The sequence below is a fragment of the Moschus berezovskii genome, chromosome 9, assembly GCF_049115385.1.
Source record: "Moschus berezovskii isolate FMDL1 chromosome 9, NW_MosBer_1.0, whole genome shotgun sequence".
In the NCBI taxonomy this organism is placed as follows: Eukaryota; Metazoa; Chordata; class Mammalia; order Artiodactyla; family Moschidae; genus Moschus; species Moschus berezovskii.
This window is the reverse complement of record NC_142468.1, coordinates 51,409,425-51,424,819: the sequence shown is the minus strand read 5'-3', so window position 1 is coordinate 51,424,819 and position 15,395 is coordinate 51,409,425. Positions and strand designations below refer to the sequence as shown.

Sequence of the window (15,395 nt, the reverse complement as noted above, 5' to 3'; positions counted from 1 at the left end):
GATCCATGGGGACTCCATTGCCCATACTGCCCCTGCTTCTCACGAGTACTTTTTAGTCCACAGGCCAGTGTCTGGGACAGCTCATATCCTCTCTATGTAATCATACTGGTTTGACAACAAAGGCACTGTTCAATCTAGGGAAACACTGGGTAGACCAAGAAGGAATGGAGATGATGGATGGATAGAAGGAAGGAAGGAGGGAAGGAAGGAAGGAAAGATAGACAGATGATAGATAGATAAAAAGAAAAGATTACAAGGAAATACTCCAAAATGTTAACAACTGTTCTGGTTGAATTGTAGAATTATGGGTGATTTTGCTTTCTTCTTCATACATCTTTATATTTTTCAAAAGTTCTCCAAAGAACATACACATTAAAAGAAATGTAATATTAATTACAAAGAAACGGTATTAATTGGCCTGGGTTGGACAATGTCTATTTTGGTTGACTTCCCAGCATCTGTTTCAACCCAACTGATTGGCCTGAACCATCAAACCAATTCCCAAGGCCCATTCCCCTTGTCAGTGATGGATTTGGGAATGGGCATGTGACCTGGATCCTTGCCAATGAGACAACAGGGCAAGTCTGATGACAGGTCTCTAAAGAGTAACCAGAGATGACTGTCTCCCTTTCCTTCTCCAGACACCATCATATTTTCAGATGATGCTGTGAGCCTAAGGCCGAAGGAGGAAAGAACCAAGGGAATCCCAAAAGTAGAACTGGTGCTTGGAGAGCCCTGCTTGGAGTGCACCTATCCCTAGACTTATCCCCACATGAGAAAATTTTCCTTTTAGAGTTGGCTTTTCTGCTATCTGTAGCCAAAAGTATCCAAATTTATACAGCTGTCCAAACTCTTATATTAGGAATGTCCAACAAAATAAGCAAAACTACCTAAGAGCCTCCTTATCATACATGGAAGAAAAAAGCTATTTGGTTTACTGAGTAATAACATACAGAACTTCATTCTATACCTCACTGCAAAATTACATATGTGCTCCCCAGTGGCTCAGAAGGTAAAGAATCTGCCTGCAATGCGGGAGACCTGGGTTCGATCCCTGGTCGGGAAGTTCCCCTGGAGACGGAAATGGCAACCCATTCTAGTATTCTTGCCTGGGAAATCTTATGAACAGAAGAGTCTGGAAGACTACAATCCATGGGGTCACCAAGAGTTGGACACAATTGAGCAACTAATACTTTTCACATCACCATGAAGATCTGTAGTGGTTTTTCCATCCAAAATGACAACGCTTAGAATTTTTCAAAATGACTTATTACATTCATATCAGAGCTTCCAACTCCACCCTCTTACATGCTACAAGAAGACTATAAAACAGAAAAAAAAAAAAAAGTCCTTAAACTACTCACGTCTTTGATGTAGTTCATCTCTTCTTTCAGCTGATTGGTGGTCCACCCATACACCACCATTTCTTTCTGCTGGTTTTGATCTGATCTTCGCACCACACCATAGACAACACCCTGAGGGAGTTTCCTGGTCGATTCTCCATTGCTCAGGTCACGATGCTGAAAGAGGGGAGGAAAAGAGAAGAGAATGATGACTCTTTAGGCTTTGCAGAGGCAGCTGTCATCACGGGCCCACTGAACATGGTTATGCAGGCTGTGCCCAGCACCGAGATGCCTGGCAATGGGGGAGGGGTGGCACTGCCAGCAGAACTCCAACCTGGTCTCTACTCACCCAGTCATAGCTGGCCTGTGCCTATCTTTCCCCTGGAAGACCAGCACCTTGCCCTAATTTCCACCAATCAAGCAGTCAAGCAGCACCCCTGCAGGAACCCATCTTCCCAGAGAAGGAGCCTTTTTGACAAAAGAAGGCGCCTTCTGACAAAGGTGCCTGATGGACTTGTGCCATCCCTGATAGCAAGAGTGAGTGTCTGAAATCTCACATTCTTGGTAAAGCTGTTTTTATGCTGGTTCCTCTGTATGACTTCACCGTCATCACTAACTGTGTGGCCTGAAATGCAGGAGGTTGAGATATGGTGGGGGGGAAGAATGCTGACAGCCATCTGGCAGCCAGATTGTCCTCTGACATTAGAGCTGAACCTGGAGCCAGTTCTGAGGAAGGGAGGTGGGGTCCCCTGTTGTGACTATTCATGAAATACTTCTGAAAAGTCAGGCAGAGGCAGCATGACATCACTCCAAAAGAATCCTCTTTGGCTCTCTCAGTTAAAACTCCAAAAGAGCTCCAAAAATCCTCCAAAAGAGCTCCTTGGCTCTCTCAGTTAAAAGTCCCATCATTGCTGAAGTGCAAATACACTTGGGAAAGGGGGGACGTGGCCAAGAGAAACTGAGATTTATTGAGCATTTTCTATAAGCTAGACATGTTCCTCACACATTTAATCTTCACAGCCACACCACAACACAATGACAATCCTTTCCACTTTATAGCGGAGAGAACTTAAGTTCAGAGAGGTCAAGTCTCGTCTCCTGTTCATGGTCACACACCTAGGTTCAAGCCCAGTTCTGTCTGATACCAAGGACACCTCCCCATAGGCGTTGTTGGATGTAGAGGGGCAGAGCAGGCCATCAAAACATGGAAGAGAGGCACAGGAACAACTTAAGACAAGGGACTGATATGGCAGAGAAAAACCAGCCTACGTCTAATCTTCCTTGGGGCTGACAATGTCACAGCACAGAAGGCTGAGTTCCATAATGGTAAATTTGCTCTTGCACTAATTTTTAAACCACCTTTGCATAAATTCTTTCTATGCACTTGCAAAACATCATTGACATATAAAACTATAATGTGCACATTAAAATCATTCATTTGTGGCAGAATAGTAAGTCCTTTATGATCCCATTCAATCAAAGCTTGTAAAAGTTACCAAATTATTAATCATTAATGACCTCTAAGCTGGGGCTTCCCTGGTGGCTCAGATGTTAAAGCGTCTGCCTGCAACGCGGGAGACCTGGGTTCAATCCCTGGGTCGGGAAGAGTCCCTGGAGAAGGAAATGGCAACCCACTCCAGTACTCTTGCCTGGAAAACTCCATGGATGGAGGAGCCTGGTAGGCTACAGCCCATGGGGTCGCAAAGAGTTGGACACGACTGAGCAACTTCACTGGTACTGGTAATGACCTCTGAGGAGGGGATGGTGAGGAGGAGCTGGAATGCTGAAGGTCAGAATGAAATTTGATTTTTTTTCTTTATAACTTCATGTATCATTCACTTACAATGTGACCTTTTGAAAAATAATTAATAAGAAAGGCTTCCCTGGTGGTCCAGTGATTAAGAATTCGCCTGCCAATGCAAGCGACACAGGTTTGATCCCTGGTCCCGGAAGATCCTACATGCCATGGAGTAACTAAGCCTATGCCTCACAACTACTGAGCCCGTGTGCTGCAACAACTGAAGCCCACACAGCTAGAACCTGTGTTCCACAACAAGAGAAGCCATCTCAGTGAGAAGCCCACACATCACATTGAAGAGTAGCCCTTGCTCGCTGCAACTAGAAAAAGCCCACGTGCAACAATGAAGACTCAGCACAGCCAAAAATTTTAAAATAAATCTTAAAAAACGACAAAACATCCATTGCTTCCCACTCTTCTGTACAAACTTGTTAAGAGATAAAATATGAGGGGTGGGACACTTGCATTGCTTCTGGAAAATGCTTTCACTAGAGCCCCTCATACCTGGGTCCCACAGGCACTGAAGCAACTCTTAATGTTGATACCTAAGTTTAGGTGAGTGGGGGGTTAAATGGCACTCAGTGGAGTGAGAAGCTCGGATTAGATATCCCAGCTTTACTACACATATAATCAGGAAGAGGAAAAGCTCTAATGAAACTCCCATGTACCAGGAAACAAAAGCAAGCTCTTTCAGTCACCAGCTCCACCCAGTTCCTGAAAAACAAGCTGATGCTGGCCTAAGGCTTTGGGAAAACTTGTTTCTGAAAAGCAAAGGTTTTCACGGGTGGACTGGCCTACAGGAAAACGCTCAGGTGACCAGATCAAGAGGACTTGTCTCCCTGCCCATGAGGGGAGATGGGGACCACCACAGATGGAGGTATATACAGACAAGCCAGGGACAACATGGTCTGTGAAACACATCCCGAGAGGTCGTGGATCTGAAAGTTACACGCATGGAAAGATATCAAAGATCTGTTAAGTAAAAAATAGTACATCTCATATTTCTATTTTTTGTTTTGCAAGTGCGTGTTTGAGTGAGTAAAACATCTAGAAGGTTGGACACATCTTCAATAATACTTTTTCAAAAAATGACAACTAAAAAATTATTACACAGTCAGGATCCAAATGAGAGACCCACAGGGAAGGGCCCAACACAGGAGCAGGGCCATCAGCATGGGCCACCCACAAGGAGAGGACACCTGAGGAGCTGCTGGGCTGTGATGGGCAGGGGGAAGGGGTGTTTATGAAGAAAGAAAATAATTTTTGGCTAGCCATTTTACTATACAACGTTTTCTTTAATTCCCACATTAACCCTACTGTGTATATATTACTATTTCTTCCAAGGTGGCAGTATTCAAGTGCCTGTTTTTGTTTCCAAACCTAGGCTCTTTCCTTAACCACAAAGCCTTCAGGATAGCTTGTGTCATTCAGTCATGTCCAACTCTTTGTGACCTCATGGTCTGTAGACCATCGGGCTCCTCTGCCAATGGGATTCTCCATTTCTTCCTCCAGGGATCAAACCTGGCTCTCCTGTACTGCAGGCAGATTCCTACCATCTGAGCCACCAAAACCCTCAGGATAGCTTAGAGCAGAGGAAGTGGAACTCACAGCTTCATGTGGCCGCAGACCTCAGGGTTATGGGAGCCAAGAGGGAGGCCCTCAGATTCAGGGCCACTGGAAGGAGGCGAGCCTGGGATGGGAGGCTCTTCTCCAGCCTCCCAGGATCCATCTCCCTACAGTCCCCCACTTCATTCCAGCCTCAAGGCCTCTTTTCTGTTCCTTTATCAGCCAACCTCCTTCGTGCCTCAGGCATTTACACAGGCTATTCCCTCTCACTGCAGAGCCACCGCTGGGCTGAAATGTTCTTCTCTCAAGGTCATCTTCACCAGCTCTTCAGACAGTCAGGTCTCTACAACACTTACCGCAACCACGATGGAGTGACTGTTAGCATCACGATATATGTAAGGTCTGTTTCCCTACCAAATCAAAGTTCTAAGAAGTCTAGGGTCTTATCTGTCTTCTTTTTCACCATAATCCCCAGCATCTAACAGTGATGGACAACTTAATGAGTTCTCAATAAATACTTGCTGGATGAATAAGAAGCTTTAAAAGTTGGAAGAGGTTCTGGGGAATTACTCAGAATACATAAAGTTGGTCCCCTGAAGAGAACATCCTTTGTTCCTCTAAGATGAAGCCACAGGGTGGGGGTAGGGAGTGATATTTGCCCCAAGCATAAAATCTATATCCAGAAAAAGTTGCAAAGTAGCTGAGACTTCTATTACTTTTACAAAACGTGAGCATGCTTTTGGTCAAAAACTGGAAACCCAGAAAAAAAAGTAAAAAGAGTTGACATGTTTGGCACTGTGTTTGTAGCTAAATTTTTCTCCTCCCGTGTCCTTTAAAATAATCTCCCCATAAGATAAATATTAATTTTTAGGCATGATAATAGCATTGTGATTATATTAAGAGATAATCTTTATCTTTTAAAGAAATATACCTAAACTATTTATGACATCTGGGACACAGGGTGGAGGAAGTGGATGGGGGCGGAGATAGGGCAAGACTGACCATGGATTGAGGGCTGTCAGCTAGGTGAAGGTTCCAATATTCATTACACAATTCAGTCTTTTGTTCATGTTTGAAATTCTCCATAATTAAAAGCTTTTTCAACTTTATAATGCTGCTCAGTATTAAAAAAATCAAATTTTAAAAAATGTACACTGGGCCTGCTAAAAGCTTCCTGGACATAAAACAACAGCAGATAAAATTGCCTTGAAAACAAAAGCCCTAGTAAAGGCACAGAACGAAAAAGTTTTTGCCAAAGAAGGGAAAAGGACATAATCAATTGAAAGAGCATCCCAAGTCCCTCTGTGCAAAGCAGCAGAATTCATGACAGGCATCATCAGTAAACTATACAGAGACTCTCTCAATGAAACTATTCCCTGGGATGTTTACGTGACTTACAACTTACTTACAGGCTCACGCTATGGCTGTTTTCCCTAAAGATATTTGGCAGCAAGTGCCGTAGAAAAGAAAAACAATATGAAAGTAACTCAGCCTAAACTCCTGCTATAGATGTTTTATTGCTATTGGAAAGCAGGGGTATAAATTCAGTGATAGATGAGCATATTTTCTAAACCCTAACTCAGAATATAAGATCTTGCAAGGAGATCACCTCTACAGAGGTTATCTACAGAGAAAGTGGCTCTATCTGTTGTAGTCACTGCTAGATCCTCAGTGCTCAGCATAAATAGATGCTCAATAAGTACAGATTGAAGGCAAGAAGAAAGAGAAAACAGTTGGAACTGTGCCTGTGTCAGAATATTTGGAGTATGTGGCCATCCAAGACACTGATTCTATAAAAAAAAAAAACATCCCATGGCCAAGAAGGGGTCTCAGATATAAAGAACAGACTTGCAGACATGGGGAGAGGGGAGGAGAGGGTGGGATGTATGGAAAGAGTAACATGGAAACTTACATTCAGTTCAGTTCAGTTCAGTCGCTCAGTCGTGTTCGACTCTTTGCGACCCCATGAATCACAGCATGCCAGGCCTCCCTGTCTATCACCAACTCCCTTACATTACCATATGTAAAATAGATAGCCAACAGGAATTTGCTGTATGCCTCAGGAAACTCAAACAGGGGCTCTGTATCAACCTAGAGGGGTGGGATGGGGAGGGAGATATGAGGGAAATCCAAAAGGGAGGGGATACATGTGTACCTATGGCTGATTCATGTTGAGGTTTGCCAGAAAACAACAAAATTCTATAAAGCAATTATCCTTCAATTAAAAAGTTAATTAATTAAAAAACAGAAGAGGTCTCAGAGAATAAATAATATCAGAAACACAGCCTATCATAAATCCAGACTAATGCTGGTAGACTGCCACAGCCAGGCCCTGACCCCAGAGGCCAGGATAGGCAGCTGGTCACACGTCTGGCTGCCAGTATGACTTCGATGGCCTGAAACATGAATTGAGTGACTTGAAAACTAGAAGCTATTTTCAAAACTTTTGGTTTTGGACTTCTCCTTATAGCCAGAGGGCTTCCCTGGTGGCTCAGCCGGTCAAGAATCTGCCTGCAATGCAGGAGACCTGAGTTCAGTCCCTGAGTTGGGGATATCCCTTGGAGAAGGGCATGGTAACCCACTCCAATATTCTTGCCTGGAGAATCCCAGGGACAGAGGAGCCTGGCAAGCTATAGTCAATGGGGTTGCAGAGTCAGACACAGCTGAGTGACTAACACTTTTTCCAGCCAGAAGCCAGGAGATGACCTGGGGACTCTTTAAGTGCTGAGTGTCTAGGCGCTGGATCCATCCTGCAGGCAAGGCGATCACTTTCAGGAATGTGGTCTGACCTGTGTGTCCACTGTAGCAAATTATGGTTCCTGGTCATTATTCATGCTTGACATTGTTTTGCCTGATTATGACAAAAACGGACACTATAACTGAGCCTCTGGGGCTCTTCCACAGTCTGGGAGAGGGCTAGGACTATTCCCTCTGGAATACAGAGGGGATGGGCAGGCCTGTCCCCTCAGATAAATGGAGACCTTTGAGTAACTAAGATATTTTTTATTTTTAACTATTTCACAAGAATGAATAGAGACCACTTCCTACATAAACTTATGGTTGGAAAAAGAGAGATCATTTCGAATGCTTAAAGATGAGAAGCAAAAGAAAATTTCTAGTCAAGCAGAAATCGCACAAGAGGGACTTCCCTGGGGGTCCAAGTGGCTAAGGTTTCCAATGTAGGAGCCAGGTTCGACCCCTGGGTCGGGAAGATCCCCTGGAGAAGGGCATGGCAACCCACTCCAGTATTCTTGCCTGGAGAATCCCATGGACAGAGGAGCCTGGTGGGCTACAGTCCATAGGGTCGCACAGAGTCGGACACAGCTGAAGCGACTTAGCACGCACGCACGCAGAGAACTACAGCCCTCATGCCACAAGGAAGAGTTCACATACCGCGACTAAGACTTGGTGCAGCCAAAAAAAAAAAAATCTCACAAGAAAATGTAGTTCTAATAGTAGCCTTCTTAAAGATAATACTCCATTCTAAGCAGACAATAGCTGCTTAGGCCTAAAATCTCCAGGAAAAAAAGAAGAGTATCTGGGGGGAGGCGGGGGGTCAGTTCTTTTCTGGAACCCAGTGGTACAGTACACACCTTACGTAAGTTACCGTGACTGATACCAGACCTTCTTGATAGGAGGAAGCATGCAAGCTGACGTCACCATGATGACTCGCCAGGGCACAGACCTGAGTAAGATCTGCAAAGCGCTACTAGCTGTGTGGCCCTGGGCAAGTGACTTACTTCAAGGTCCTGAATGGTAAAATAGGACTAATACCATCAATTTCAGAAGCTTGTTTCAAGGAAGACACAGAATAACATACATAAGTCATCTGCTGCACTACCGGGCATACTAACAGATACTGACAGATTCTATTGTTTGTGGTGGTGGCTTTAGATTTCTGAGTATCTGATTTCCTACTAGATTCTCCATGTCCATCTGGATGCTTCTGCCCGTCTGTCCACCTCTCTCCTCTGGCGTCTTTTTGCTGTTCAATAGCAGTCATCAGATTCACTCTGACAGTGACATGCTCATGCTTGAACTGGGCTTGGTTTCTCCACATGAGGAAAGAAACACAAAGTCTCAGGAAGTTAGGAAAATGGAAGAGTTGTGTCAGCAGTTTTGTACAGTCTCCCATCTCCCCTCAGTGTCTGATGACGCAGGGGTGGGGCACACTGCCGGGGCAGCCAATGAGCCCCGACCTTCTATTAAACCAGTCACTGCACCTTGGCTGTTCTACAGATGGCACTGTCATACATATTTATTTGAATAGAGAGTCCCAGAACTAAAGAAATTTAGAAAAATGCTGGCTCTAGACTAACATTTCCACTTGCTAGAAGAGGAAATTGAGGCCCCTGGAGATGACTTGAGTGGCCTCCCCATGACCTTGAGTGGTCAGGCAGCCAGGACCAGAACCCAGGACTCTCTGCCCTTCCAGGGGCTGCTATCTCTGAGAGACACAGAGAGTCCTACACACTATCAGCAGGGAGGCCCCATCCGTATCTGAATCAGGGCAGTGCACTCCCTCACCTGGCAACAGCCCGGGATACTGTATAAACAGTCACACCAAGGACAAGAACTCAGCAGGCTTATTCATCCGGGGCTTTAAAGACTTTAAAGACTTAGAAGACCATAAAACTAAACAGCGAAACTTTCCTTTTAACCGTTTTACTGGACTATGAAAGCCCCCAACTTTTCATACATACACATATATCTGCTCTCTCTCAGTCAGGGTTCTCCAAGGTCCACAGAAAAACAGCTTCTTTAGAAACATACATCACTCCAAGGACTTCTATGACAGTGGGATGTTAGCTGTTTAAAATATTATCCACTTCAAGCTACTCAGTCAATTGGGAAAAACTTCACCACTGCACAAACTCAGAATTGGCAGAGCTCAGACAGTATTCTCTAAAATTCAACTATATAGTGAGACCCTGATACAACGTGATAAAGGTGGTGTTGATTTGGTTTCTTATTTGTGTGTGTATGTCTATGTCTCTATAAAAGTATACTGCATACAGATTTGGATAGGAATATAAATGTATACACTCACAAAGTTCTTTGAAAATGACAGGGGTTTAATTTCAAAATTATTTACTACCAACTTTAATGTTCAACAATTTAGTAAACATGTTATCAATTCCTCAACATGAAATGTGTGTCTACAAACTAATTAGCATTTTCTCTTCCCTATAATTAACGACTTTTAATATGTAAATAAAAGTTCATCATTCATTCACCCGAGTTGTTAATACAATTTAAGGTGATAATATTTCACAAAGAAACTTATCATGGGTTGAACTGTGTTCTGCAGATAGAGAGCACGTTGGAGTCTTTCTCCCCAGAACCTCAGAATTGGACCTTATTTGGGGACAGGGACAAGTTAATAAGAGGTCATTAGAGTAAGAGCTAACCCAATATGACAAGTGTCCATATAAAAAGAGGACAATTTGGATCCAGAGATACATACACACAGGAGAACACCAGGTAAAGCTGGAGTGAAGCTGCCATAGCCAAGGATTGCCAAGAGCCTCCAAAAGCTGAAAAAGCCAAGGATGGCTGCCTCCCTGGAGCTCTCAGAGAACAGCACGGCCCTGCTGATACCTTGATCCTGGACTTCCAGTCTCCAAAACTGTGACACTAGATATCTGTTGTTTAAGCCCCGCCCCACCCCAAGTTTGTGGTACATTTTACAGCAGGCCAAGGAAACTAATACAAAACTGAATCACCATAATCCAGTCACTCACTAAGCACCAAACACATGCAGGGCAGAGATATAGGGTCTGGGAGACAAAATTAAAAGACTGCACATTTTATGTGTGTGTATATAAGTACACAGGGCTTCCCTGGTGGCTCAGATGGGAAAGGATCTGCCTGCAATTCAGGAGACCTGGGTTCGATCCCTGGGTTGGGAAGATCCCCTGGAGAAGAGAATGGCTACCCACTCCACTATCCTTGCCTGGGAAATCCCATGTATAGCGGAGCCTGGAGGGCTACAGTCCATGGGAATCACAAAGAGTTGGACACGACTAAGTGACTAACATACACACACACACATATGAACATGTTGTATCCAGACTCGGCAAGAATAAGTATGTGTACATATATGAAGTACTTATATGAAGTACTTAGCAGCAGATGGCTAGGTGCTAAGGGAGAGGGCTACCCGGGTGTCCTGATGCTCAAGAGAGGGAATAATCACCCAAGCACAGGCAGGCAGGAGGGTCTCAGGGAAGCAGGCCTTTGGTGGGGCCTTTGAGGATGAGGAGACTTGGATCAACTTAGAGACGGCTGGGGAGAGGCTCCAGGCACAGGCTAGAGACGTAGCAAGGATTCTGAGGAGGAAGTAGATGTCATGGGGTTGGGAGATGATAAGTAAACCTGTCTAGTGAGGGCAGATCAACCAGGAAAAAAGGAGGAGTTAGTACTAAGTGGATTTTAGATGGGCTGCGTGGCCATGCAAGAGGAACTGGCTGACCAGGTCTGAGTCCGGCAGTCCCACCAGCAGTGCAGTGATGGAACCAACAAGCGAACCAATGCACACTACTGATATTTTGACATTTATTTTCTTACAATAATCAAATATAGCTATTTTATTTCAAAGGAGAAGGGACTTCCCTGGTGGTCCAGTGGCTAAGACTCTGTGCTCCCAATGCAGGGGGCCTGGGTTTGATCCCACATGCTGTAACTAAGAGCCCACATGTTGCAACTAAAGAGTGAAGACCAAAGATCCTGCAACTATTTACCTGGTGCAGCCAGGTAAACACATAAATACTGAAATAAAAGGAGAGGCATCAACTCATCATCTTCTACCCTTTGTCGTCATTTGCTATTTTATGTCAGAGGGCCAAAACCAGGACTTAATCAGGTAGGTTGTTTGAAGAAAAGAGTTCTAGTAAAAATGAATTATCCTAGAAAAGGAAAGGTTGGACTCGAAAGAGAAGGAAGAGAGAAGGGAAGGGGGTGTCAGACTCCCAGAGGTACAGGGAGTTGGGTGCAGAGAACTGCCTCTCCCTTCCCTCCCCTCGAACCCACACACCCTCCTCGTGGTGCCCTTAACATCTCTGCCTCATTTCCAAGATGACACCATCAGTCCCCTCGAAGTACATGGCTCTGAAGGGGATACATATGAGGAACAAATAACAGAAAAGACGCTTGTTCTCACTGGTCATCAGGAAATGGGCATGTGAAATGCGTGGGATGCTTTGTTCTCACAGGGTCAGAACATTTTCTAAGTGAGTTACCTATGTTCCAATCAAGCCGAGCACTTCCTGGTTATCTGCGTGCGTGTTTAGTTGTGCCCGACTCCTTGAGACCCCACAGATTAGGGCTGTATCACTTCAGGCAAGTTACTTAATCTCTTTGTGCTTCAGTTTCCTCAACTATAAAATGGGATGTGTATGGGTGCTCAGTCACATCCCATTCTTTGGACCCTATAGACTGTAGCCCACCAGGCTCTTCTGTCCGTGGGATTCCCCAGGCAAGAATACTAGAGTTGCCATTTCCTACTACAGGTGATCTTCCTGACTCAGGGATCAAATCCATGTTTCCTACACTGTCAGGCAGATTCTTTACCACTGAGCCACCCATATCTGTGCACACAAATGATCCAGATTTCATACTTTTAGACAAGATCGGGCACGTTCGGGTGGTATGGCCATAGACTGGATTTCATATGTTTAAATACAAAAATAATGGTAAAACAGCAATAAGATATCTGTACATAAAAGAAACACCATGTAAAGAACACTGAACACCATGTAAAGAACACTGAACACCAGCAGGACAGGGCTTGGGAGAGCAAGGTTGACATATGAGGTGGGTATCATCACCAAAGAGGAGTTCTCTGAGGTAAGGTCTGTGCAGAGAGAGGAAGCCAGGCCCAGGTGTATTGGCAGAGGGATGCTCAGAGGAGGACGAAATATTATCCGAAAAGATGCAGCAGGCACAGCCCAAGAGGGAGCAGATGCAGGATGGGCAACTTCAGAAAGGAGAATGACTTCTCCAGGGGACAGGGGAGAAAAGTGAAGAACCAGGACCACTGGGTCTGACAGTCAAGGGGAAGCATTTGAGATTTAATCATCACCTCTCTAGTCAGTGGGCTTCCCTTGTGGCTCAGACAGTAAACAATCCACCTGCTATGAAGGAGACATGGGTTTGATCCCTGAGTCAGGAAGATACCCTGGAGAAAGGAATTGTAACCCACTCCAGTACTCTTGCCTGGAGAATCCCATGGACAGAAGAGCCTGGTGAGCTACAGTCCATGGGATCACAAAGAGTTGGACATGACTGAGTGACTTTCACTTTTCTCTAATCAGTATTACAGGCCAGACACTGTTGGGGGAACTTTGCATACTCCAACTGAATTACTCTTTGCAACCAGGCTTTCACGTTCTACTTGAAAGATGAGGAAACTAGTAGCAGAGGAACAAAGTGTCTGGGAGTCATCTGGTGGACTGGGGAAAGCAGGTTTGGGGCAGATGGGATGTTCCATTTGAGAAAGATTAAGAGAAACAGGTGCCCCAGCATCTGCCTTGGAAGCAGGAAGCCTTCTACACCCGCCTGAGGAGCCCATGACTCCAGAGAAAGACGCCGCCTCCGTTGTCATTGCCTCCAGAAGCCTCTAAACACTCCATCATGAAGCTGGGCAACCTGAACCACCTGCCACACCCTTCCACCATTGCCCTGTGAGTAATTCCTCTCCCTAATGATTTGGGGCCAGCAGACAGATGGCCCAGCTAGCAGTGGTGCTTATGTGCAGCCAGCTGCCCCATAGCTTCCTCAGGTCCTCAAAAGACCTTATGCAGGGCTTACCTGGTGGCTCAGCGGTAGAGAATCCACCTGTCAAGGCAGGAGATGTGGATTCGATACCTGATTGGGAAGATTCCACATGCCACAGGACAACTAAGCCCATGTGCCACAACTACTGAGCCTGTGCTCTAGAGCCCACGTGCTGCAACTCCTGAAGCCCAAAGGCTCTAGAACCCATGCTCCCCAACAAGAGAAGCCACTGTGATGAGAAGCCTGCACACTGCAATTAGAAAGCAGACCCTACTTGCCACAAACAGAGAAAAGCCCGCACAGCAACGAAGACCCAGCAGAGCCAAAAATAAATAAATTAAAAAAAAAAGAAAGAAAGAAACGCTGTGCATCTTCCCTGACTGTGAAAAAGAATAAGATCCAGCTCTGCCTTCAGTGGGCTGCCGCTCTAACAGGGCCCCGGAAATCCTCTGAGAAGTTTCACATTATCAGCATCCCATCAGGCCATTTACAGCTTCTTTATCTGAGCGAGCTTCAGTCTCCCAACTGTCACACCGCAGACAAAAGAACCAAAGGAAGCAGTCACCTCGCCAGTGTTCCTGGTATCCTGCAATCTTGTGGATAACGTACGATGTCACAGAGAGGGGCAGCCACACCAAAGCACATCGGGGAGCTAGCAGCCCCAGAGCCTCCTTGCTGGTGCTCACCGCTGGCTCTCAGTGACTCAAGACCAGGCACCTGGCCAGGACGTGGTGACAGAATCACTCAGAAGAGCCTCACAGTTACCACCAGGACGTTCAAGCGCCGCCACCACTCAGGGACTTCAGTTCTGGCGTAAGAGCCGGCCCCACCCTCCTCCCCTCTACCCCAGTTTTTCTGCAGTGAGTCACCAATGCATCAGAGATTGGCACACAGGCTGCCTACCTGGTCTGCCGAGTCTAGCATCCTGGCACAGTCTCTCCCTGGAGTTTCTGCCCTGTGCTCCAGGAGTTCTTGGGCAGGAAGGTCCTGGGGTACAGGGAAACTGGGAGGACTTTGGCCCCCATTAGCACCACTTTCACCTGGATTACATGAGGCTTCGGGATAACATTTTGATTTAAAAAAAAAAGACGGTCTAACTATTTTTAAAAGGTTGAAAAGCACTGTTCAAGGTCAACAGACAAATAGGGACACAACATGAAGACCAACATGCCTGTGACGTAGAACAGACTGCCACTTTCTTAGGTAATACTTGACTCTTCTTGAGCAGTGGCATGCCCTCCAGTGGCTCACAGCACCCACCACCCCAGTGTTAGCACGCAGAAGCCCCTCACAAACATCTCCCCGGGGTGCAGCTCAGAGCTAACACCAACAGACCCAATTCCCCACTGCCTCTACCATGCATTCGGGGCCCTTGGCCTGTCACTTGCCCCAGCCTGGGCCTCTTCTCAAGCAAGTAGTCATTCTGCTTCCCCATGTGCTAAGCTCCCATGAGCCTCTGGACACAGCCTAGGGCCACTCTGACCAACCTTATCAGCTCTGAAAGGATGGACAGAGAGGGGATCAGTGAGGGCAGAGGGGACCCACACCTCCAGCAACACAGGCCCCTGGTCATCAGCCGGGGTTCAGCAGCCAAAGCCTGACCACTTCCACTCTCTCTGCCTATGAGCTTTTATCTCTAAACTTTTTCTTTGGAAAATGTTCAAAGATACAGAGAAGCCAAAAGAACAGTTAAGATATATCACCAATGTACTATTATCATGAGTAAGAAAAGTACCATTTTTTAATAATATGTAATATATGGGTTTATATTCAAAATTGTACAACTTGATATTATATCAAAAGATACATATGTGTATATATATCTTACACACACATATATATATATATAGGACCCAGGATTTAATCAATGTTTAATTCATTATAATAATGTTAAGTCTCTCTTTTATCTC

At 45.4% G+C, this 15,395-nt stretch overlaps 1 protein-coding gene across 2 annotated transcripts in view; it reads right to left on the bottom strand.

The window, feature by feature from the left end:
* The window catches only part of MYZAP (myocardial zonula adherens protein), a 145,674-nt gene that overhangs the window by 115,170 nt on the left and 15,109 nt on the right, over positions 1-15,395 (bottom strand). For both annotated transcript variants that reach the window (XM_055435382.2, XM_088839649.1), the window contains exon 3: positions 1,365-1,520. In XM_055435382.2, coding sequence (XP_055291357.2) covers positions 1,365-1,520 — 156 coding nt within the window. The remainder of the gene's footprint in view (positions 1-1,364; positions 1,521-15,395) is intronic.